Source organism: Cololabis saira, chromosome 12 (genome assembly GCF_033807715.1).
Source record: "Cololabis saira isolate AMF1-May2022 chromosome 12, fColSai1.1, whole genome shotgun sequence".
Taxonomy (NCBI): Eukaryota; Metazoa; Chordata; class Actinopteri; order Beloniformes; family Belonidae; genus Cololabis; species Cololabis saira.
The window spans coordinates 7,786,001-7,813,063 of record NC_084598.1 but is presented as its reverse complement, the minus strand read 5'-3'; the positions used below and the strand labels follow the sequence as shown (position 1 = coordinate 7,813,063).

The following is a 27,063-nucleotide window of genomic DNA, read 5'->3' as shown; positions in this document are numbered from 1 at the left end:
CGTCATCACAGGATGCGCGCGCATTGTTGCGGCAGAAGAGCGGCAGAAGTTGCATGAGTTTGAATAGAGCGAGGGAAGATTTGTTTCTTAAGTTGCGTTTTGGAGTTGCAGTAACGTTATAGAAGAACAACATGCCCACCAGCTGTTGTGTGTACGGGTGTACAAATCGAAATCCTGAGGAACATACATTTTTTGCAATTCCCAGAGGAATAATGATGATATTGTTATTGTGTGTGCTAGTCTCACAAACCTTAGCAAAAGTGTTGTTCCGAAAAAATCTAAGAAATAAGGGTTCTGAATAACAACATCAAGTCTTGACATTTTTTTATTTTCTCATCAGTGATTTGGAGCTGTGACTATGAATTGAATATCAGCCATTAATGATTTACTTGACTATTAAAATTTTGCTAATAAACTACCAGAGTTATTTGTTTTTTCTTGCTGATTGTGTAAATGTATTGATTATTTTCTCTTTTTAAAGCTACAAACATCCAACTTCTACAGCTGTAAATATGCTGCACAAATATACATATATTCACTATATGTGTTGTATATCAAACTCAGGTATATTATAGATATATTAATCCCCACAAACCGTCAAATAAAAATAATGAATTTACCTAAAAATAATGAACTAAGTTTTAAAAAACAGTATTTTGCATTATATGCCTTTTAATGTTTTTCTTTTTATCATATTAGTGGGAATATGTTTCTGTAAATTAATGGTGATAATGTGAGATGCAGGATGGACAATAAAGCTCATATAATTTTTAATTTTTAATTTTTTTTAAAATAACTATCAACTTAATTCAGCCAGCACAGACAAAGGTACACATGACATGGCTTTCATTCAAAGGCAATGCTTAATGAAACTCATTAAGAAACAAAGGGGACACGGTAAATTAACAAAAATAATAAGATAAATTAAATAAATATGAAATAATAAAATAACTTAAAATGTCTAGTGTATACAATACATTCAGTTGTCATAATTCTTTACAAACTTCAGCTGTGACAGCTGCTGACAGTGTCGCAGCTTCTCCTGAGTGTAAACACTGGTTTCTCAACCAAATACAGATGAATATCCGGCCATTGGACATCGGGCCACTTTGTGATATCTTCCTCCGGGAAGGAAGTTACTTTCCATCCGCCACAGTTAGTTTAGTAACGTAATTTCCACGATCTTTTTCCGTCAATCGGCTGGTGTAAACTGTCATGAACTCCGTCTTTCTGCCGCAACAATGCGCGCGCAGCTTGCCTACGTCATACTTGTTTACAAACACGGAAAGGGGTCTATATATATATATATATATATATATATATATATATATATATATATTTCCTGTTATTCCTTATTATGTTTTTTTTTTTTTTACATACCTGTAGTATTTACATGTGTGCACTTTTATGGAACTGCTGCCTAAGCTCATATCATTATAACGACAATAAAGGCATTCTATTCTATTCTATCCACTCATTCAATTAAAGCTAATCTGCATTTCACTTGACAGAGTTGTGGTTGTGCTGTAAAAAACAGCCTTTTATCTGTCCTCCGTGTGTGTGTTTGTGTGTGCGAGATTATTATTATTTTACCTTCTTTTCTCATAATTTTATTTCATTTTATTTGCTATTTACTGTCTAATTATGTCTTGCCGCTTTTAACGTCGATGTAAAGCACTTTGAATCACCTTGTGTTGAATTGTGCTATATAAATAAACTTGCCTTGCCTTGCCTATACATGTGTATGTGTTTCAGCTGATTCTCAGCGTGTGGGAGGTTTGATTGACCCTCAGCACATGCACCTCTGCAGCACCTGTCGGGAACCGGCTTTGTTTCCCACCAGTGTAAGAAGCAGGCTCCTACAGACCTGTAACACTCTCCCAGTCTCCCAGGACCTGACAAGAAGGGACTTGTCTGCACAAAGCCTCCGTTAGAAGCCGTTTCCTCAGTGGAAAGGGGCCAGCTATTATCTTTAATGAGTCTGGTTTCCTTACAGTTTCATCCTGACCCCTCCTTCAGCCACTTTGCAAAATTGTATCCTAATTTCTGCTCCGTTCTTTATTGTGCACTCTTCTACACATTTTTCTAATTTTCTCTTCTCCCGTCCCTTTCTTTTGACGCCACCTTAGTTCCTGACCTCTCCGCAATAAATGATAATGTGCAACGACTAGAAAGAGCCGTTAAAGTTGCGGCGGGCGGACGAGGTCACTAGGAATCGCCCTCCAAAGAGTGGATGGAGAGTAAAGACAGAGGTGTAAACAGATGGATGATGGCTTGTTGGATAAAGCGCAGGGCTTAAAGGGAGGATTGGTTGACATTTACCTGAGGAAGAACATTTATATTAGCGTGCGATGCAGCACCCTCAGCGGGGGATCTGAGCAAACAGGACTGTCATTTACTCACAGGAGGAAGGATTACCAAACCCTCTAAAACACACAGTGATTTCCACACGCTGCATACGATATATTATTCAGTGTGTTTACTTTGTCACCCTGCAGCCATCTTGGCGTGCAAACAGGGGACATTTATTGTTAAACGAGGGGATTCATAATGATATGTGGTATATGTTTGCAAACAAATAGGATCCCAAAGCTCGTGTACCCTATTTATGTTGTGTGAGATCCGTCCCGACGGAACGCCTGAAAGGTCACGAGATACACGTGAATAGTATAAAGGGGGTTATTAGCATAGATTTATTCACACTAAACTGTTTCGTATTGCTTCCGTGCTTCTTTGACTTGGCAGTTGTGACAATTATGGTCAATTTGATCTTTGAAACTTTGCTGTAAAACATTCAAGTCCAAGTAAAAGCAGCGTTTATTCCTGAGTTTCTATCTATAGAACTGTCGAATGACCGCTCCTCTAATCATCCTTTAACTGAACTCAGATGTGAGAGCAGCTCGTATTAGCGGTGATGTGGTCTCCTGCAGGTAGACCCCGGGTCACTGGATCTCAGCCGGATCTTTCATCACTTCTAATGTGGCCCAGTCTTGTTTGTGGCACACTTCCCCACAAGACAACCGATCCTGAATCCATAGGCGTTCGTTAGACAGACGGTGACCGATTAAACCATGGGGGTCGTTTAAGATGAGCGTGAGTGTGTGTGTTTTAACGCAGTGCTGGACAAGTAATAAGGTGGGGGGGGGGGGGGGGGGGGGGGGGGGTAAACTGGATGGGACAAAGGCTATGTGAACAAGTCTAAAGGCTCACACCACATTGTATGTTTTGTTTTCACTAACAGGTACGGTTTTAGAGGGAATGCACATGACGTCACAGATGCGACTTCACGGCGGGTTATGCCCACTGAGTGTCAGAAAGACTGAGTGTCAGAAAGACTGAGTGTCAGAAAGACTGAGTGGCAACGTAAACTTTCAGTTTGAGCAACTGGAAAACATCTAAAATGGGAAAGAGCTGTTGTGCGATCGACTGTACTCATAGATTTTGCAAGAAATCGGAGTTATCGTTTTACAGACTGCAGAAAAATAAGCTTAAGAGAAACAAATGGATCGCTGCAATTCACAGAAATAACTGGATTCCAGACACCGAAACGTGGATTTGTGGTTCCCATTTTGTATCAGGTAATGTTGGATTGTTGGGTAGCTAACGTTAAACGGTCAAATCATAAAGTTCAGTGTCCTCATCACTTTAATTTCACCAACAAATCCTGCCTTGAAGTCGGACCAAGTGTCAAGACTTTTGTAAGCCTTCAAGCTTTGCTTCGTGTATTTCCCCAACGTAGAAATTAAGTACATATAAATATCAGGAAAATTGATTCGTGGCCAAATATTAATGTCCATGGACCACTGGTTCTTGGTAACTGTACCAAATATTAATGTCCATGGACCACTGGTTCTTGGGGTAACTGTACGGGTCACTGTCAAGTCCAACTGCCTTTAATTTAAGCAGATAATCAGCTGTTATCCCGTCTTCTCCACTAGTTGCAGCTGTTTTTGCTGATGTTTTGCCACTCAGTGAGAGTAAGGGGGCTGGTCCAGCGGGGAAGTGACGTCAATGCAAACCCTCTGTACCTCTTCCTTTTTTATTTTTTTTTTGTAAAGTAAAGCAAAGCATTCTTCCATTCAGATTCAACAGGCTACTGTAGACGAGTCCGTCTTGTGACTTGGTTTTTTACCTTGGTCTGTGGGGATGAGCGGGACATCCTTGGCAGCAGGGGAGATGCAGAGGATCTGGTTGCCACTCACTTGCCCCTCCACCTCCGTCAGGTTGCCGAAGGAGCAGGTGATGCCTGCAGAAAGGTCTGGAACATTGTTGACCTTCACCAGCAGCTGCATGTGGTACAAGGCACAAGATAACCTTTCGTCAGCAATCTTGCAAACATCACAAAGAAATGGGAAAACAAACCGTTTGTTTTCTGAATTGATGATTATTCACAAAATAGGCAAAAAAGCTTTTAAATTCCAATAACTGAAGTGGAAAACTTTTTGCACGCCGGATTTGCAGAAAAATGCGTCGGAGGAGGAAAGCTGCAGCCAAATTTAACAAAAAAAACTCCCGCACACCTTCATCTCCAATAACTAACATTAGCAATCACATCTTTGGGAAGAGTTGACAGTCAAAGAACAAACTGCAACCTCTAAGCAGAGTTAAAGAAAGAAATAATAGTGCTTTTGTCAACGCTATCTGTGTGCTTTGCCATGAATTGCTCCTCTCACTTAAAAACCAAATGTAATAAGGAAATAAGGCTGAATTTAGATCCCACAGTGAGATTCGTCTCCTTGCACTTCAAGGGGCAGGGACAGATATAAGCTGCATGAATAAATAAGAAAAAAAAAAAAGAAATATAAAAAAGAACAGCCACTTTGAAAATGATATTGCTTCTTTCCTCTTTCCCTGGTGCAGAAGTAGTGAAAAATAAACCACCATATGGATAATAAAATTCAACTTCCAGCATACTGTATGTATATGTGACATACACCATGCACATGCACTTGCACTTGCACTTGCACTTGCACTTGCAGGCATGTGAAGTCATCCTCTGGAGAGCGGTGACACTGGGGCCGGGCCATTCAGCTGCCGCGTCTATAAATAAACGTATCCTGCGCGGGGTGTGTGATCTGGCTCTCCAGCCAAGAGAGGCAGTCTGGATAATTATCACCATGGCATTTCACAGCCTTGTTCCATTAGCTGTTATTTTTGGGCCACGTCGTTTGAAGTTTTTCTTTGTTTTATCTGCCTCTCGCTAAACACCGCAGGGCTGCTGGGACAGGCGAGGCAGCCGAGCAGCTTAACTGCAGGCCTTTCAAGAGATGCTGGCTGTCTCGGCGGCGGACGACGCTGCCTCCCTCGTTAGCCGGCTCGCTCTCATCCCCATCCAGAGGACGTGGTGACTTCTCCTTTTCCTGCTGAGGACCTCTTGTCCCCCCCCTGTTTTACTTTACTTTCACCGTGTTTGTGTTGCCGTGCTCAAAGGTTTCAGAGAGAACCTTGATTACAGCAATCATAGTAATCAATGTCTTTTGTTCAATTGAGAATTCCCCGTGTAACCTCTCACATTAATTAGCTCTCGTCATTGTTAGGCACACGGATACGGATAAACACTCAAAATTTGCTGTTGCACACATTCTCACTCCCAAAAACACACAGAGACAGACAGAAATGCCTCGGAGTATTTAGTTGTTGCTCTTTTTGTCCTCCTGTCTTCCCTGATGATGATGCTGGTGGGTGTTTTTTTGCAGCTTGGCAGCAACCAAGCTAATTGGTGAATGATATTTAGTTTGGGTGATTTTTTTTTTCTCCCTCTCTGCTTGTTTTTCTTTTTTAATCTGTCCAGCTGCCCTCCTGTGGAAGCTGTGTTGTCATGGAGATAAAGAAAGGCGCCTCTGGAATTTGATCTGGAAATAGTTTAATCAGAAGAGCCGGTTGCAGGAACGGCTTACGTGGAAGTCAGCGTTAATTGCTAACACGTAATAAACTGCTTGTTTGGGAAGTGGACACCGGGGGGAAGCCAGGTGACCGTGCACCTGTGTGACTGGCACAATAAGAAGAACCTCTTATTCATGTCTTAATCTAATACAGGCAGTGGGTCGGCTAAAGTTGGCACGTTTTCTTACCAAACCGGCTGCAGAAGCTCAACCTCACTGAGCTGTTTAGTCACAAAACCATGGGTTGACTTTCAAAACTGAATGTATACAAGTCTTACTTTCTTTATATGCCAGTTCTTACGACTTAAATAAATAAAGTTAAAAACTTCCTGTCCGGGTTTGAGACTTCCCCCCAGTCTTTGAGTTTCTGTTTTGCCCCGCCTGTGTCCCATCTGCCCTGATTGTCTGCACCTGTGTCTCGTTATATCTCGTTATCCCCTGTGTATATCTGCTCTTGTTATTCCCTTGCTCCTTGTGGTTCCGTACTGTGCTTCCCTCCATGTGCTCCATTTGCTCTAGTTTTTTTATCCCTGTTCCTGTGAGTTTTGATCCTGCTGAGCAGCGCTTTGTTTTTGGTTCTTGCCTTTTTGTTGATAAATCCTTGTTTTTTTTTAGAACTCCTGCCTCTGGCCTCCCACTCTCTCTCTCCTGCATCTGGGTCCTCACCATACCAGCCTGACAGAAGGCGTGACACTTCCAGGTTTTTAAACCCAAGTTTAGTAGTTACATCAAAACTCTCATTTGCTTCCTGCAGACCAATAACTTCACTTGTGAAACAGAGAAACATCTTCCAGCCACAATCACTGGACTTGCTTGTTTTGACCTGGTTGCTATTTGACGTGATCCCTGCATCAATTTGCGTGAGAGGTTCTTACCTCTTTGATTAGTTAAATCGGGTTGGGCCCTTTTTTTATTTTAGACAGGCAGTGTATTTCTAAATGTGTGATATTTGTGGAGATTACAGTTACTTCTCCTCGTGAGAAATGAGCAGCTTTGGATCTATGTTTGCACCTCTGGCCACCAGCGACCCTATTATGCGAATATGCTCGTAGCTAGAGTCTAAAAAACCTGGATTGATTCACGAGTCCATAATCAGCTTCATAGCCTCAGAGAACTTTCTGAACATGGACAAAAATTCTGAGAAATCTATTGAATATCCATAATGGACCAATTCTAGGAATAAAGTTTCTGAGTCCACTGTATTTGCTGTGAACCACACGTAAAAAAGAATGCTAAACATATTTCCAGTAGACATTTATCAGTAGATTTCTAGAGAAACAGTCCAAATCAACTTGAAGAAATTCAGAAAAGAGTAAAAGATGAGAATAAGGCAACACTGCTGATGCGGGGAGGCAAAGCCAAAGAACACGTCAGTGTGTGTACTGTAGATAAAGTGCGATCATCAGAACATAGACGGGCAGAGCCTCCTCCTGCATGATCTCTGCCAGCTTTCACTCAGTTCATGTGGAAATAACGCAGTGTGCTGCACTGCACTTTGACAACTTTAACACCTACACACCCTCACACACAAACATGTCTTGGCACACATATTGACTGCAAGTGAGCTTATGCCTCGACACCCACACAAAGCTCTTACAACCCCTTCCATCTAATGTTTATGTATCAACCACAATCAAGACCTGGTGAACTGCTATGAGGGTTCATTTCAACCACTGCCTCTGTTATGTGGGTAGGAAATATGGACGTACGGTGGGAGCTATGTTTTCTTTGATAAGTAGGGCTTGCAGTCGCAGATACAGTATTTTGCGGCAGAGTGTGAATAAACTTACAGGTACGCTTGGCTCTGACACGGCGATGCTGTCTGGGTAGACGGCGGCCTTCACACACTGGTTGAGAGAAGCGGCGAAACGATACGGCTCGTTGGCGCGCTCACATCGATTCTTCTGAGAGCATCTGGTCAGAAAGGACAAGAACAAAGACGAAAATTAACATTTATCTTTATTCCGTCTATATTTTTAATATTCTCTTTCTGATAAAAAAAAAACGCAATTCAACAGAACTGAGAAAAGAAATCAAACTAGTTAGTAAAAACAGGAAAGAGAATGTAAGTTTGCATGAGTCATAAAACATAAAAAGAGGTGACGTCATAGTCATACGATGAATAATTGAAATTAAGCAAGGCAAGTTTATTTGTTTAACACATTTCATGTACAAGAAAGTTCAAAGTGCTTTACATAATGGCATTTATCTATGCACTTCCACTGCTAAACATCTGTAACCCTCATATCAGAGGGCTTGGCCAGAGATCTCTTCCGCTTGAAGTCATTTCCTTGATATCAGTGACTTTAGAGGATGATTCCTACTTATGTATTAAAGGAGCATGAGGCAGGATTGAGGCAGGATTTATGAAAAAAATTTGTATATGTTTTAAATTTTCTAGTAATAATGTCAGATGAAGTGTTCCAAACCAAAAACAATGAGCCCTCTAGCGTATCTCTCCCATGCCTTGAACAGGCTGTGTGCTGCAAAATGTGCTGCAATTCTGGGCCCCAATTTCCCGCGCTGTCCTGCGGATGTGACGTCATGCACATTCTCCCTGTTCTCCCGTGCCGGCTTCACTGTTGGCTGCAGTACCCCCACGGCTGTTGTGGCGAAGGGTGGCGCTAGAGAGTCTCATTTCTTAAAAGGAGCCTCATGCTCCTTTAAGTTTACAAGTTCCCTATAGTCTAACTCCCTCCCATCTCTGATACAGCATGCTACTGCAGAGTTATCAGAGAAATTGTGCAGGTGGCCTGGACTCAGAGTTGAACTAAAAGTACAATAAAGTGAACAGGAATGGAGACAGGACAGTCCCCCGTGGTGCTCAAGCATTACTGATCACGGCATCAGACAGGAAGCTGCCCAGTCACATACGCTGAACCTTATCTGACGGATCGTTAGCAACCCAGGAGGCAGCAGATATGCTGACACCCATTTTGAGCAGCTTTTCACTCAGCACAAGAGGCTGGATTGTACTGAAGGTACTGGAAAAATCAATAATCCTAACAGTGTCACCACCACCATCTTGGTGAGAGTGAGCATGCTGCAGCAGGTGGATGACAGAATCTTCCACCACGTGAGATTCTTGCCAACAGTATCATGTGGCACCGAACTGGACAGGCACAGACTGCAACGGACAATCAGGTCTGCAGAGAGGATAACTGGGACTAACCTCCCATCTATCCACGACCTGGACCGGTCCAGGACCAGGAAACGGGCAGGTAGCATTAGGGCTGTGCGATTAATCGATTTTAAATCTAAATCGGATTTATTAATCAAAATCGATGTTAAAAAAGGAAAATCGGAAAATGGATTTTCCTTTTTTGCAGCTGGCTGCATTACAGACAGAGCTCGTCTAGTCATCTTTGTTTGGTCAAGAAAATTGTAAATGTTGTCACTTTACTAAACTCAAGGAGGATTTACAGTATCTTTCAATTGCACTTCATTCCCAATAGGGACATTTGTTTGCTATTTTTCTTTAAAAATAAAGATAAAATATTTGAAACAATTTATTCCATTGTCTTTTGTAGTTTTACCAAAAAAATCGAAATCGAAAATCGGGGTTTTCAGAGAAAAAAATCGGGATTTTATTTTTGTCCAAAATCGCCCAGCCCTAGGTAGCATCTCTGCAGACGCCTCACACCCAGGACCAGGACCAGGACCAGGACCAGGACCAGGACCAGACCCCTCACACCCAGGACCAGGTCTGGTTGAACTCCTGCCCTCTGGACGGAGCTACAGAGCTCTGTACGCCAAAACCTCCAGACTCAGAGAGTTTCTTCCCCCAAGCTGTTGCTCTGATGAACTCTCATCACTCATAGAGTCTCAGAGTAATCAACCACCGTGCAATAATAACAGTAATTATAATAACACTATCATATGCTGTAACAAGGCACCTTCCAACAATCATATATCTACGTCATTCTTTCACCTTTCACTTTTAAAAATTGGATATATGTTATTAAGAGCCGTCATTACCATGTCTACCTCATGCTGCTGCACTTTTCACTTTTTTAATTGTATATCTGTTAATAAGTGCCACATTTGTTTATTGACTGCTTGCTACTTTTTAAATCTAGGTACAGAGAGCGAAATAACCAGAGTCAAATTCCTTGTCGGGCAATGTTCAAACTTGGCCAATAAAGCTGATTCTGATTGTGATTTAGGATGTAGGAAGTGGCTTCACAGATGTTATAAACTCCATTTTGTTGCCTCGATAAAAACAGTGACGGCTTTCCACTAAACTGCAGAAATGAGTGCTCCCACCTCTGTGGGAGGTTAACAGAATGCATCACATTACTACTCTCTGAAACTTTAATGAAAAGCATTACACTCCCAGATTATATACACCAATCAACGCATAACTCTGGAGATTTAACTAGTGCAAACTACAAGGTGCTTTACTCAGAAGAGATCTTGATGGTCACACGGGGTATGGAGCACCAACGACATTGGCCACATCTCTCATTAAAAGTCTACCTCCCACTTCCCATTAAAGCTGAGTGTTCCCTCCACCCTGTCACACCAAAGGCTCTCTATCTCTATCTTTATCCAGCCCTGCTCTCTCACTGCTGCTCTAACTATCCGAGTGGCCGCTGCAGCTCTAATTGGACGCTGACGGGTCAGCTGCTGTCCGTGGTGCTAATGTGCCATTGTGGGTGTATTTGAGCGTGTGAACATTTGTGTGGCAGTATCATGCCTCTTAACAACATACTCTCACACAGACAGACTTTGGGCTACATCTTAATACGTAGCCGCTGTGTGTAATCATGCTGTCAACAGTTCAAGCCGTGCAGATTCATGTGAAGAGGAGCAGGCAACCCGAAAGCTCCCACATTCTCCCTCTCTCTCTCTCACACTCACACAGACACACAGGATAGATCATTATGATAATGTGACATCTTCCTTGTATGTATGTATTTCTAAGCTTTACATAATGCTTTCTTATTAATGCCTTCCCTCCTCCGTTCTCACTATGGAGAGAAAGAGAAACTTGCTCCATTTTCTGAATGTCTCTCTCACTTTTTGCATGCTCTTTAACAAGTTGGAATTAGTACACCTTTCTTACGCAAGATGTTACTCCGTCTGCAATTTGACACTTTTTTTTTTTACATCCACAATGGGAACAGAAAATTATACTTAATGTGCTTTCAGGTGTGGCTCACAGCGTCATGTTTTATGCATGTAGGGCTACACCAGCACAACCTGGGCAGGTAATAAGTGACAGAAAGCTCTGCACTGATTTCTTTTTGTCACTGTGATGTTGTTTATTTAAAAATGCATTTTGAATAAATTAATTTTTGTGAGGTGAAGGACGATGAAAGCATAGCAAGGGGGTGAGACGGTAGAGTGGGAGGCATGCAGGATGGCTGCTGTTACCATGGTTTCAGGAGACGGTCATTATCTTTGTGTAGTTAGACGCTGACCCCTTGCCTCTCTCATTAGCTGAAGAGCATTCAACAGAGTGTTGACTAAAATCGTGTCTTCTTCATATTCCCCCCCGCCGACCCTCCCACCCTCCCACCCACTCCTGGAGACTCTCTTATCTTCCTCGCCTTGGCCACGGCCTGTCACTCACTGTTTCCCACACAGCATTAATACCTCCGTTGGCCCTGAGACAAGTGAACAGTTACTCAAATTCAACCACAAATACAAAGAAAGTTGGCTTAGTGTGGAAGATTTTAAAACAAAAAAGAAAAAGAAAAGTAACTCTTATATTTACTTTGACTTTGTTTCCTCCATTTTGCATTTAGGACCTACAACAGATGCTGAAGAAAGCCGGTAAGGGGGAGTTTAGTGCCACTAGGAGCTTAAAGGAAAAAGATGACGATGTGAAAATATGTGATGTCAGCAATTCATTTTAATGATCATTTGGTACAAAATCAACATCTACGTATAAAAGACTGAGCTCTTGAAATGCAAAGATAGCCAGGGGAGAAAAATACTTTAAGTCTTATTGAAAAATGTTTAAAAGCAGTTCTCCTCTAAGAAGTTACAAGGCTGCATCTGGATACTAGGGCTGCAGCTATCGAATATTTTGGTAATTGATTATTCTATCGAACATTCCATTGATTAATCGAGTGATCAGATAAAACGTACTTTTGCTTAATTAAAGCCTAATTTCAAATGTATAATAGAAAGCAAGACGGATCACTTAATGGAAACAATCAATTTGTATCCTTTATAAGAATAATTGACACTTAATTACATATTATGCAAACTAGTAAAGTTTGTTTAATTTTCCCAGTAAAAATAAATGCAATTACTTCAAATTTAACATTTCCTGAGACATAAAATTAAATACAAATAAATAAAATAGGTCTGTACTACTGATCTGTACTACCAAAACAAAGTCGGCTCAGCAGCAGCTACAACCCATAGCTACAACCGCAAAAGTGTTTAGTAATCTTAAAATGGTTAGAGGTGTGTTCAAGGCACTTGTAAAAGTGACACCCATTACCCAGAGAGAATCACAGGAATACATTTCATCCCAAAGCCAACGGTAAATTAGGATGCTTTGGATAAAGCTATGTGGACGGCTGCACTCGCAGTTCAACCCTTCCACGTGCTATTAACCAAACTAATCAAAAGACCCCCTTTTCACCGAAAACCACTGTTTTTTAAACTCACTACACGGTACCCGAAGTGTTCCTTTTTATTTATATTTACTTGCCGTTGATTTTTTTTGGTACATTCATTGGAAATAAAGTGATGTAAAACCCAGTTTTTACAACGGGAGTGAAGAGGAAAGATGTCTGTCTGTCAAATGTTTGTCTGAGCCAGCAACCGGCTTGACAAACTTACTCGAGGTACTCGAGGAATCGAGGAATCGTTGCAGCCCTACCGGATACATCCCTTTCTATAGTGCATAATACCAAAAAATAGTTCAAAGAATATGAAGGGATTTCAGTGTATAAAGTTTTATGCTGCAAGCGTATTGGACACCTAAAGAACTCTGATCCCACAGATGGCACCGCATCAAGAACCGTTGACATACAGGAGCACAGGAGAAGCTCTACAATTTAGTTGTGCATCGTACAGTATAATGACAATAAAATGCATTCAATTCAATTCAAATCAACATATCAATATCATATCAATAGCTGATATAATCACATGGGTATGGGATTACCCTGGGAAACCTTTGTTAAGCACAACAACATAGATTTAAGACAAAATTGACAGTTCCTCTTTGGAAGACATGGACCAAAGATGAAAAGAACAATCAGCAACAAGCCAGGCTGCGATGGTACTGTATCAAATTATTTCAGTGCCCTTTGGAAAGATCATTTACACGTCTGTGATGATAGGATTAACAAAGAAAAGTTCTTTGAGATCTCTGAGTAAAACATGGTGCCTTCAAAACGAACACGTTGTCCTGGGATGTTGAAGCACTTACCAAAAGATATTCTAAAACCCCATTCTGCACATAATGAAGAATGTATGAAGACAAAGATGGTACGCGACTGGCCTGCCTGCAGTTGTAACGTATTTGCGTCATTTTGAAATGAAAAATGCCACTATGATAATCTTACACTGTTACACACCTTAAGAAATCTGCTGACGCAAAATAATCAATGAATCACTTCATTGTTGGTAACTTTGGTGTCTGTGAAGAGGTTTTGAGGACAGCTGGAAACATTAAGAGTGGTAAAAGGCTCCTTGGTACAACCTTTTATTTAGAATATGTTGGAGGGACTGAAAAGCAAAACGGATGTGTGACCAAAAATGAAGCTGAATAGAAAAAAAATGAAGGGTTCATGTCTGAAAATAGACAACTCAAGCACACATAAGAATAATGGTGTTTTTGTTGTTGTTTTTTTTTGTTTGTGTATATCAGCCCAACTTTTTCATATACATTTTGTATACACATAATATCTAAATAATTGATATATGATATACTTTTTTAAATTTCCAACACAAAGCCCTGACTCAGACTCCTGTCTCCCTCTCTTAGTCTCTCCTACAAAAAACACATGCAATACATTGCTAAATAGTTTTGTGGATTTTATTTTCCTTCCAAAACAAATGTAACAACCTTTCATGCGGACATTATCTACTCTCTGCACTTGACAGTCACTCATCTGTGTTTCAAGTGCAGATAGGGAGATTGTCTGGCATTACATGACAATAATGACTGAGTCCATTTGGCAGCTGAATATCTAACAAGAGTCTGTTCAGAGACAAGCAGGATGTTTGTTTGTTTAAAGAAGGGACGAGTGCACACTCACTGATATGAGTACTTCAGTCTACCGTGTAAATGTACTAAATTTAGCCATACTTGCTAATTTTCATGAGGTTGATGACATACAAAATTATCAATAGATAATAAACTTTGATGAGAATTAAAGTATCACATAATAGGAGCCTGGAACAGGACAAACGTGCCAAACACATAACAGATGGTGGGATATTATATCCCCTAGTTCTGTGGGTTATAATCATCCATGGATGTGCTGCTTGGTAAGTGAAAATTGACTGCCCAGATGCTAGTAAATGAACAAGAAGTATCATGCAATATAAAATGCCAAAATCATCGTAACTACATGCCACCCTCACTGCCAACATAAGACACACTCAAACCACCACAAGCATAATGTAATTTTGTATGAAAATGCTTAGTTTTTATGCTTAGTGCTTAGTCTGCACTACATTCTACACAGATGGGCTCAGGAGCTGTCCATGGTGCCGGAGAAGCTGCTCCCACTTCCTTTATTTACTGTTTACTGAAGCATACTCTTTAATTAAATACTTCCCTGCTGTACTCTACGGCCCTTAGTTTCTAACAACTTGTGCTTTTTATCATTTTACCTCTTTTCTTATCATTTTATTTCATTTTATTTGTTATTTAAGTGTACTCTTAAATTAAATACTTTTTGAAAAACGCGCACAAGTTATGGATAAGCCCTGAATGCAGGCATTGTGACGTAGAATTGTCAAATCTGTCTGATTCACCGCACGAATCGGCACAGATTACTTTTGTAATACTGGATTTGACCCGGTCTTTGTACGTTTTGACCGTATAGAAACGTAATTCTCGTCAGTTGTGTGAAATAAGACCTGGAAACAGGCATTGTGGCATAGAATTGTCAAATTGGTTTAATTCACCATTCGAATTGTTACAGATTACTTTTGTAATACTGTATTTGACCCGGTCTTTATACGTTTTGACTGTATATCTACTGCCCTTACTTTTTAACAACTTGTGCCTTCTATCATTTTACCTCTTTTCTTATCATTGTATTTCATTTTATTTGTTATTTACTGTTTAATTGTGTCTTGCCACTTTTAATGTTGACGTAAAGCACTTTGAATTACCTTGTGTTGAATTGTGCTATACAAATAAACTTGCCTAGCCTTTATTGCTCTGGTCTGACATCTACCTCTCCTCTCCAGAGAATGAAAGCTAACATGCAAACAAAACCCAAACAGAGTATATATATTCTCTAAATCACTTTGAAGAGAGCAATACTGTATGTAGAAATACATGCATCCAAAAGCACTTTCTACACGGGGAAACGCCAAGGGTAAGCATGAAAGAGGCCTTGGCGTATATTCCACAAATGCTTGTATCTTATTCCGCTGCTTATGAAAGGAAATTACACTCTCGTCTCTCCCCTGCCAAGGTTTGACACAAACACAGACACACTGAATAAGTACGCGCAGTCCTGCACAAATACTCAAACACCTTGACACACAACCTCGAAAAAAAACCATGGCGAAGACACAAAGCATACCGACAATTAAATTTGGATAATAACATGCAGTCCCTCCACACAAATATACACACGTTTGCATGCAAAATCATGGACACACATCATAGCCTTGAACGGAAAGGACAGACAGGTACATAATTCTGTTTTTCTATCCCTCCTCCTTCTCTTCCCTTAAGACTAAAGACCTCAATGAAAGAGTGAAGGCCTGGCTTGATTGCCACCCTCGCTGAGTGTCGTGTTTAAAAACAGAAGGAAAGAACTGAGGGAGAGCATTTAGAAACCAAAACATCTTCCTTTCCTCACAAAAGATGGACCACGCTACACAGAGAAGAAGATAAGAGCAAAACAGAGATGCTGTGGGGCAGGAAAGAGAGACTGGCGTGGGGAACAGCTGTACAAGATATTCAGAGAAGATTAGGTAGATTGTATATTTGATGAGTGTCTAAAAATGATTGTACTTTAAACGACAACCCATTATGTTACAAAATCACAGGCAGAATAGGATTTAATTCAATATAATCTCATTGACCCACTGGTTTTTCTTGGATAATAATGGGCTAAACCTCCTCTTGACCCGGTATTTGTACGTTTTGACCGTATAGAAACGTAATTCTCGTCAGTTGTGTGAAATAAGACCGGGAAACAGGCGTTGTGGCATAGAATTGTCAAATTGGTTTAATTCACTGTACGAATTGTTACAGATTACTTTTGTAATACTGTATTTGACCCGGTATTTGTACGTTTTGGCCGTATAGAAATGTAATTCTTGCCATTGTAAGAATAGGATGTACCTGCTGTACTCTACTGCCTTACTTTTTACTTTTTATTCACTGTTTAATTGTTTCTTGCCGCTTTTAATGTTGATGTAAAGCACTTTGAATTACCTTGTGTTGAATTGTGCTATACAAATAAACTTGCCTTGCCTTGCCAAAATCACAGGCAGAATTGGATTTAATTCAATATAATCTCAGGTTTTTCCATCATCTCTCACCCGGTCTTTAACTTGGATAATAATGGGCTAAACCTCCTCTTGTGACTGTCAGTTTATATAATCCCATATTAAATTTAATTCACATATACAGACACATGTGTTTGCATAAATGTGGAGTGACAGTCTATTATAAATACTAAGTAAAGGTTTGAGAGTGGAGAGGGAGAGATAAAGATAAAAAAAAAAAGATTTATTAAGAGACCATTGCTCAGTACTCTGCATCAAGCGGCAGCTTTTATTGCGTCGGCTAAGCAGAAACATAAAGGGAGAAAGGGGAACAAAGTCCGATAACGAAGTCCATGGATGGAAGCATCTAAAAAAGAACATCAGTAAGTAAGCAGTGAATACAGACTCACTGGGTTTTTTATGGTCATTAACTGAATATGTTTTCTAACCACATATATTTTACATAATGATACAGGACACTTGCTCTATGTACAAGGAATCCATGAAAATATTGATAGACCGGCATGTTTGTGATCAATATCTCATTAGGGAAAATTGTAAAGATGGATGGCGGCTCAGTCTGACTGCTAACTGAGACTGTAACTGATAAGTTGGCCATTATACACACAGACTGGCATTTACAATGAACTAAAGCAGCCATTTTCACCGCTGAGCTAATTGTTGCTGCCAATGGTAAATTAGGGGGGGATTTTATATCCGTTGTTTCACATCGTTTGTACTCCAGCATAATGACAAACACGCCACTTTAAATACACATAGGGAAATCCACACAGATGTGGTTACATACAAAAAAATGAAATTAATTAAAATAAAATCCCAGCTTCCTGTTTCGGCATGCATAAAGTCCGTTAGAAGCGCTTTGAAAACATAATTCTTAATTCTGACACATCTCATTATCATTTAAATAATGTTTTTCCTCTTCTCTAGAATACTCATTACTGGAATTGTACATAACACGCTTCAACAGCAACACCTACAGGGCAGGAACATGGATGAATGGGTGATGTAGCAGAGGTGGTAGAGGACAGAGGACTTCACTGCTGACAGCTGCTCAGGAGGATGAGAGGATGATGTGACTGGCATCACAGGAGAGTCTCTCCTTTCACATCTTCAATAAATTACAGTCATGTTGCAGAATTGTTTACATGTTTTTTGTGCACAATACCTATTTTTTGTGGAATCCCCATGTTCATTCATTCATTCATTCATTCATTCATTCATTCATTCATTCATTCATTCATTCATTCATTCATTTTCGTTTATCTTGCAGGATTGTTTACATTGTTTTGTGCAGAATACTTATTTTTGTGGAATACTCATGTTCATTCATTCATTCATTCATTCATTCATTCATTCATTCATTCATTCATTCATTCATTCATTTTCATTTATCTTGCAGAATTGTTTACATTGTTTTTGTGCACAATACCTATTTTTTGTGGAATACTCATGTTCATTCATTCATTCATTCATTCATTCATTCATTCATTCATTCATTCATTCATCCATTCATTCATTCATTTTCATTTATCTTGCAGGATTGTTTACATTGTTTTTGTGAAGAATACCTATTTTTTGTGGAATACTCATGTTCATTCATTCATTCATTCATTCATTCATTCATTCATTCATTCATTCATTTTAATTTATCTTGCAGAATTGTTTACATAGTTTTTGTGCAGAAAAGCTATTTTTTGTGGAATCCTCATGTTCATTCATTCATTCATTCATTCATTCATTCATTCATTCATTCATTCATTCATTCATTCATTCATTCATTCATTCATGCATTCATTCATTCATTTATTACATGCACACCTAAAGTGTATCCGGGTCCCATGGGGAGCAGATCTACGCGATGGGATGCCTGGATAGGACCTTAGTCCACTAATTAAACTTTTCAAACTTAGCCCTGGAAATTTGGAAAAAATGTAAATTGAACTGAAACATAACGGCTCATCTAGAAGGTTCCAGCTGGAGATTCTCTGTATGGAGTTTGTAAGTTCTCCTACTACGTGGGTTTGCTCTTGTGTGCCCAGATACTTGCAAGTTAGCCTAAGTGGTCCTTTTAAACTGCTCATGGGAGTGAGGTGGTTGTGGATTATTTCATGTGTCCCGGTCTGGCCCTCCGATAGGCTGCTGAACGGTTCGGGTTTACCCCGCCTTTCACCCGGTGACGGTTGGGGAAACCTCTACCTGATCTACCTCACCTGAATAGAACTGAAGCAGATATAGAACATGGATGAGTCATAGCTTTACCGTTTTTTTTCTTTGTATTACAAAAATAGTCCTTAGCCAGCAATGCCCTAAATATCCTCTAAACAGGATGCCGAGCCAACCATTGACATCATTTGAACTGATAGCACTGATTTGTGAAAAGTGGGATAATATGCCAGGTGAGCTCTTTCTGAAACAGATCTGAGCGATCCCGCCACAGTCTGACGGTATACAGTACTACAATACAGTATCAGTGTGGCAGAGATACGTTACTATGGATCCCACAAACGCTGACTCGCCTGTTACACAAATAGCTCTAAGCTGTCGTCTTCACAATAAACTACCAAAAACACACTGAACACAATTTCTCATGCACATATTGCATAACAACAACAGATCATCACGCACTGTGTGATTACTTATAGAAACTTGCCACTCTGGTTATCTGCTGACCTTGGCACCGGATCACTCGTGGAGAGAAGTCCGACTTGTGACTAATCCTGACAAATCTGAACAAAACCACTCGTCCTCTGCCACAGTACGGGGGTGAGTTGAGAGGATGGAGCGGCGGAACAGAGATGTGGGACATTCTGAGATGGAAAAGCTTCTTTTGGGGCATGATTAGACAGCTAATCCAACAGTGAGGAGATGCACGCGAGGGGAGAGAGGGGGAAAGCATCAGTCCGTGTTTTTGGACTGTGGTCAGACGAAAAGCTGAACTAGCCATTCACAGGACGGCGACTGAAGAGAGCTGGAGATGATGAGCTCACTCTGAGCTGTAATCAAAATTCTGCTCACTTTTGTGGGACAGTGAGTGCGCAGCATCAAACACTCTCTTGCCTCTTGCATTCTCTCCCCATTCTTTTCCTCCTCTCTCAGCCTTCACACATCCACTAGAGGCCGAGCAGCTGCTGGTAATTATAGGACATTGGAGCATCAAACCACACTGAATTAAGAAAGACAGGGAAAACAGAGATGCCACTTTCGGTCAGCCTCTTTTCTCTCCACCTCACATATCTAAAAAAAAAACAAAAAAAACAACCAACTAATATTCTTCTACGGTATGTTCCTAATTAGCCACCTTATGATGCAGCACTTCAACAATCGCAAATTGCAAAAAACATAAAGCAAAGGAGTGAGGGACAGAAGGTTTGGAAGGATGGGGGGTCGATGGCAGCTGCATGAGGAATCAGGATGCTGATCAAAGAGAGGGGTGTTTATGTGTGGAACAGCCGATTCCAGGGGGGGAACACTGTAAACGGGTGAAAGACGGTGGAACAGGGAGCGGTATCAGAGCTGAGAGAGGATGCGGTTTACACGCTGAGAGCGGGTTTCAAGGGGGGGAAGAAAATTGGAAAATGGGGAAATATAATTTCATAAAATCAACAATGGCTGTGGGATGGATGTTGGAGAACAGGAAAAAAAATATAGAGGCAAAGGGAGCTGAAGGAAGTGGTGGTGACGGCAGCTGTGGATGGCAGCGTGCTTGTCAGGAAATGTAATTTTGGGGCGGCAGGGATGTGGGGAGCTCATCACGAGGAGGAGGAGGCAGCTGCTCTTCTCCAGCAGAGTTTGACAGATTTCTGATTCTGTTCTCGGTTACATTGTATACTCACGCAACTCTGATGATAAGTAAACACATTTTGGTTCACACGACTCATTATTACTTTTATTGCCCTACAGTTTATTGTCCAAATCGTCGGCCTCCGTCAGTCGTTTATCGACTATGGATACTTGCCAGTGCACTTCCTTGACCGTTTGTGGCTGTGTAGGCCTATTCGTGAAGCACAGATCCGTCCACACAGATCACACTTGTATTCTTCACTTTGACTTGGAGCATAACGGTGTTGGCGCTTTGACGCTTGTTTCTGTGCAAGTCTGGTGTCATCCGCTACCATAGCCTCTTTCACTGTGTCTCTCCATGCCTCACGATTTGCTGCCAGCCTCTGCCATTCACTGTGGTTCGGTACTACAGTCAGATCCTTCTTGCAGACATCTTTATACCGGAGATTTGGCCTACCCAGCCTCCGCTTTCCGTTTTTCAGCTCACCAAAGAGTACATCCTTTGGGATACGGCCATCCGCCATACGTGAGACATGTCCTAACCACCGTAGTCGCCGTTGCTTCAGTAACGCATTCATGCTTGGTAAGCCAGCACGTGAGAGTACCTCCGCATTTGTTACGTGTTGCTGCTAAATTGTCCAAATACAGTTGCGATAACTGCTACAATAAATATAGTAAAAACCATATGAACGGAGAATGGACTTTGAAGTCTTAAAAAGTAACGAGATGCTGGACTCTGTTGTAGAAACTAAAAGAAAAAGAAGAAAGCGAGCTGGAGGCTGGTCCTCCAGGCTAGCAGCCCTGAGCAACAGAATCAGGATCTCTAAGAACTATCTGTTCCACTGTTGCGGTGTTCACAACACACAGCCAGAAACAACAACCAGATGTGTCACTGCATATGTTTTTTTTTATGTATTTATTTGTATTTGTCTTATAATGGCAGAGAAACCCCAGCTGTTTATTCTGATGTCACACTGGCTCAAGTTCCCTTCACATTTTTACAGACAAAGAAACACTCACTACCAAGGTCGGCTCATTGATAGAGGTCAAGGCTATATTTTGTGTTTTATTAGTCAATTATACAGTTATCTAAATCTCTTTGTGTCTTTTCCATTAAAACCGTGCGCACGTTTCTGAAATTCAAGCTTATGCGCCTCTCCATTCTGCAGAGACTTGACTAGACGTAATAAACTGAGCAATCAGGAGTGCTTTGCATTGCACACAGGTTGGCATTTGCTTTTTGGGATTCCTGTTTTAATGAGGTTTCTTTTTTCTTTTCCCCACATTTTCTCTTTCAGTTAAAATGTTCATTCTCAGCTGCTAGACTGATAGAGAGGTAGGTCATTCTGACATCTGTCTGCTTAAACTCTCCCACCTTGGCCAAATACAGGAACTTTTCATTCTTTTCTTAAGAAAAACAATAGTTTATATACATTTTTCAGGCATTTCCACATGATACCTGAAGAATATGAGTGTTACAGACATGGTAACTCCTTCAGATCTCTGTGTTTCCGTATGGAAGCCAACGAGAGCAGCAGAGAGAAGAGCTACCAGTTCCTCTTCCCGCTTTATTCTCTCTGTGCAGTAACTCAGCCGGAGCTGACAGGGCTCCTACCACGCTGGGTGCAGGGTCAGGACGGAGAAAGGGGGATTAGGACCAGAGACAGGTGGCACAAAGGTTCCTGGTACTGAGCGAACAGATGGCTGATCTAACGTAAATCAGGGTGCTGACCTTTCCTCCCCACAGTACAGTCCACACATGTGTTTGTACATGTACACACACACACAAAACAAAACAATGAAGGGGAGAAAGAAAAAAAAACAAAAAAAAAAACGACCCATGCACACACAGTAAACAGATGTTTCTGCTTCACAGCTGCTTTGACCAAATCCCATTCACTATTCAGGTCTAATTTCTATTACAAAGTGTGGATTCAGATTCCCACCAACCTGAACTGTGCCAGTCGCCAACACACCTACACAAAAGCGTGTGATTAACAGCCAAGCACGGAGGCTCATGTTGTGGTAAATGATCCCTGTGTAAAGGCACGCAGACTGCAGCACATACAGAGCTTTAGTATCCTCCACCCCCCCCATGCCCCCTCCCAACATGCTGAATTACCTTGTCACTAGGCAATTATTTGTCCTGTCCCGGCTTTGGAGTGATGTGAATTACTTTAAGTGCACTCTGCTGGGGCCGCCATCACGATAATGATAATTGCAGCGCTGCTTTGACACACACAAATATTCAGCTAAACCTTTAGATACAAATCTGCATTTAGGGAGCTGTCCTGAAGTGAAGATTCAAGATGCAGTATCCCAAAAAAAAAAAAAACAAAAAAAAAAAAGGAAGGGCTGATGACAGACCCTGTGTACTTAAGAGACAAAAGAGGGCGAGAGAGACGGAGCAGACAGTCCTTCAGCGTTCCTGGTAATGAGTTGTGTTCATCTTTTGTTCCCTTCTCCCTCATTTCACCCAAATGCTGTTCTATCGATTCCATTTTACAGATAAACATCACAATGAATGGCACATCCAGAATATACAGTAAATATAAACTCCTCTCTGCAGCTCATAGTGTTTTTCCTTTTAAAAGAAAAAAAGACCCCCCCCCCCCCCCCCCCCCCCTCCCAGAAAAAAACCCTTCTATCTTGTTTTCTGGAAGTAAGTTCTCTTGCAGTAATCGTTCAGCCCAGCAGGTGTCACTCATGGCCTCTGAGCTTATTCTTACAGTGAAAGTTAAATATCCTTAAACTTTCTCATCTTCCAGTTTCTCCACATTTAAAGCAAAAACATTAAATAAACAAAAGACACAACCAAAATGGTACATGACTGTTGCATGCATGAGAGGTTGTTGGAAAAAAAATGCTTCTCTTTGGTCTGGAGGACAGAGTGAGCGGTATTTCCTGTAAATATCAGGTACTTTCAGAATAGGGCAGTAATTACTGACTGCGGTATTTTAGAAGAAAAACAGTGTGCATGCCTCTTTAATTGGTTCATTTTGGGAGATATTAACCAAGATCTTTGGGTAAAGAAGCCAAGCAGCTATGATGGTGATGAAGGGACACTCACATGTTGTGCAGGACACACCAGCCGCAGTGGGGGTCTCCAGAACTGAGACACTCTCCGCACGTCCCATACTGCTCACACGACTCGATGGGAACCTGGGTGACCTGCAAGTACAACAAGGAAAGGCAAATTTATTTATATGGCACATTACACACGACGAGCATGGGCTCAATGTGCTGAAATACATAAACAAACAAACAAAATTACAGGGTTACAATACCAGAAACAGACAGAAGGACGTCAAGAGAAAAACAACAATAATTCCATTATAACAAAAGTGCTATCACTCAGCCAATCATATAGAGTTAAGTCAAACTCCTGTGCAAAAAGGTAAGTTTTTAGTCTGCTTTTGAAGGAGGGCTGTTGGAGCAGATCTTAGTTCCTGCAGCAAGGAACTCCAGAGAGTGTAGTAGTGACTGAAAGCACCGTGAGCAGATCTAGTGTAAGTTCTAGGTATGATGAGAAGACTCTTATTTGATGATCTCAGGGATCTGTCCGGTATGTATTCAGCATGTCAACCATGTAGGAGGGAGCTAAGCCTTTCATAGATTTAAAAACAATTAAAGCTGCAAGCAGCGATGAACGGGCCCTCACGTGTGAAATTGTCACCCATAAAGATCAAGGACTCAAAACTAAGTCCCATGACACCACCCATGACTCTTTATGTCAAACCATTCAAAAATATGTCAGAAAAAAGGATCTATCAAATATCGACCAATCAGAAGAAGGGGCGGGGCAAATTTGCACCAATTATGTTCAAGGACACAAAACTGAGTCCGATGACACCACTAGGGTTGTCACGATACCAAATTTCTGTTTCGATACCGATACCAATATCTATTTCGATACTTTTCGATACTTTTCGATACTTTTTGTAAAAAGGTGGAACACTCTCAAATGTCAATATTTTCCTTTATTTTAAAGCAGACTTTGTGAACAATAACAACAATGAATAAAATAAATAATTGGCATGGTATATTAAAAATTTCAAACCTTTAGAACAGTGAGAACAAGTTAAATAAAGCAATGCCATTCAAATTAAAGTCACCATGTTAAATAAAATACTGTAACAGCAAAAACTCCTCCTAGGGTGGCTGGCGGGCTATCACTGTTTTTCATTTTTCAGGTTCTTAGCCAAGAAAACAAGAATGTCTACATTTTCCTCGGTCAGTCTAGAACGCCTTGGACTGCAGATATTCCCAGATGTGCTGAAGACACGTTCAGATGCACAGCTTGATGCTGGAATACACAGATACTGCCAGGAGCACTAGACTTCTGTAATTGGGGGAGGGAGGGGGTACAGTATTTTAATTAACATGGTCATTTTAATTTAAATGCCATTCCTTTATTTTACTTGTTCTCATTGTTCAAAAGGTTTGTGTTTTGAAACTATAGGCCACATGAAACATTAAATGGGCATAACTAGAAAAATAAATTGAGGCTCATTCTATCATCTACAGGACTGTCTCAGAAAATTTGAATATTGTGATAAAGTTCTTTATTTTCTGTAATGCAATTACAAAAACAAAAATGTCATACATTCTGGATTCACTACAAATCAACTGAAATATTGCAAGCCTTTTATTATTTTGATATTGCTGATCATGGCTTACAGCTTAAGAAAACTCAAATATATTCTGGGAATCTAATCTTAAACTGTAAACTATAATCAGCAATATTAAAATAATAAAAGGCTTGAAATATTTCAGTTGATTTGTAATGAATCCAGAATGTATGACATTTTAGTTTTTTTTTAAAATTGCATTACAGAAAATAAGGAACTTTATCACAATATTCTAATTTTCTGAGATATTGTAGGCTAATGGAATGTTTTACCAAAGTGTGTTTCAATATAATAATAATTAATTGCCTTAATGGTTTATAATATATATTAAACATTAAATAATATTAAAATATACAAAAATATATTTAAGTTATATTCTAGTCTGTGGAATGTATTTAAATATTTTAATAATGTGTTTTTTTTTTATATTTTAAAAATTGCATTTATTAACCATGGACATGTTTTAACTGTGTATGTAGGCTGCTGTAGGTTTACTACGGGCTGGGAGAGGCTCTGTACTTTTTTCATGACATGACAGTGCAGTGAACTGGTGAACAAAGTTATCAGCTGTCGTTCTTGACTGAAGTCTTGGAACAAGTCCGCGTGGTTGTCCTTTAAACGTTTGGACAAGTTTGAAGTGTTGCCTCCTTTTGCGAGACTCACTTTGTAGCAGCGCTCGCACTGCGGTGCGTCTGGTTCAGTGGCTCGCCCATATCGCTCGGTTTGAACCCGAAATATTTCCACACCATACTTCGGGCCCCCATTTTGTCCACAAGTACGGGCTTTTCTGCAGCTGCCATCTCTATTTATTTCAACTTTATTTCAAGCCGCTCTGTCTGTCTAACACGCGACTTCTCGTTTCTCTCTCCTCCTCCGCATGCGAGTGGGAGGGGGAGGCGGCTCTGCTTCTGCAACTACGTCACACTCTCTGAGCTCGCCGTGCTTAAAGAGACAGGCTCCAATTTACCAATTCGTTTGCATAGAAAAAATATATAAAAGTACCGTTTGTTTTTAAATGCTGGTATAGTACCGTTTTCAAAACTCTAGTACCGCGGTACTATACTGGTACCGGTATACCGTGCAACCCTAGACACCACCCATGACTCTTTATGTCAAACCATTTAAAAGTTATGGCAGAAAGTAGGAACTATCAAATATGGACCAATCAGATGAAGGCGGCGTGCTTTTTGGCGTTTATCGTCGCCACTTTTGAGAAAAGTAATGCGCGTCTTCGCAGCTTGAGGCACAAAGTTTTCTAGGGGGCGCTGTTGGGCCATTAGTCCACACCCATTAATGCAAACCATTAAATATCAAATTTATCACCAGGCCTGGCTTGTGTGCAAAATTGGTGACTTTTGGGGCACGTTTAGGGGGAAAAAAGGCCCTCATTTCGTTGGAAAAATAAAAACAACGAGAACTCCTACAGATACAATAGAGGGCCTTCGCACTGTAGGTGCTCGGGCCCTAATAAGAAGTACTTTAAAATCTACTCTTTGTTTAACAGGGAGCCAGTGCAAAGAGGATAAAACAGGAGTTATGTGTTCATACCTCTTGGTTTTGGTTAGAATTCTGGCTGCAGCATTTTGAATAAGCTGGAGTTTATGTTACACTTGCTTTCTCAGTCCTGCAAAAAGTGCATTGCAATAATCTAATCTACTGGTGATAAAGGCATGAACCAGCTTTGTGACAGAAAGCATCTTACTTTAGATATATTTCTGAGATGATAGAAGGCAGTTCCTGGAGACATTAGCTATGTGTTTCTGGAAGTTAAGATCAGCATCTACAATAACAGCCAAGTTTTTGACAAGCTCACAAGGTTTTACTGACAGAGGAGTTAACAAAAGGAGAACATGTTGCCTCAGAGCACTTGGACCAACTAAAAGAATCTCTGCGAGATGTCAATATCAAAGAAATCACAAACAGTAGGTTAAACAAAGACCTTTTAAACATGATTGATTCCTGTTATTAATATTAATATGCAGTTATGGTGCAGTTCACACCTCTTCAAAATCAAACAATGACTGATTTCTGTTAAGCTGATGCAGAGAAAGACGTGCACTATGCACCCGTATTGCTTTTTTTCCATGTGACACGTC

The 27,063-nt window shown here is 40.5% G+C and overlaps 1 protein-coding gene across 1 annotated transcript in view; it reads right to left on the bottom strand.

The window, feature by feature from the left end:
- The window catches only part of plxna2 (plexin A2), a 265,758-nt gene that overhangs the window by 109,870 nt on the left and 128,825 nt on the right, over positions 1 to 27,063 (bottom strand). Inside the window, exons 5-7 of the mRNA XM_061735348.1 lie at positions 23,407 to 23,507; positions 7,673 to 7,796; positions 4,133 to 4,286 (exon numbers count right to left, since the gene is read on the bottom strand). Of these exons, the coding sequence (XP_061591332.1) occupies positions 4,133 to 4,286; positions 7,673 to 7,796; positions 23,407 to 23,507 (379 nt within the window). The remainder of the gene's footprint in view (positions 1 to 4,132; positions 4,287 to 7,672; positions 7,797 to 23,406; positions 23,508 to 27,063) is intronic.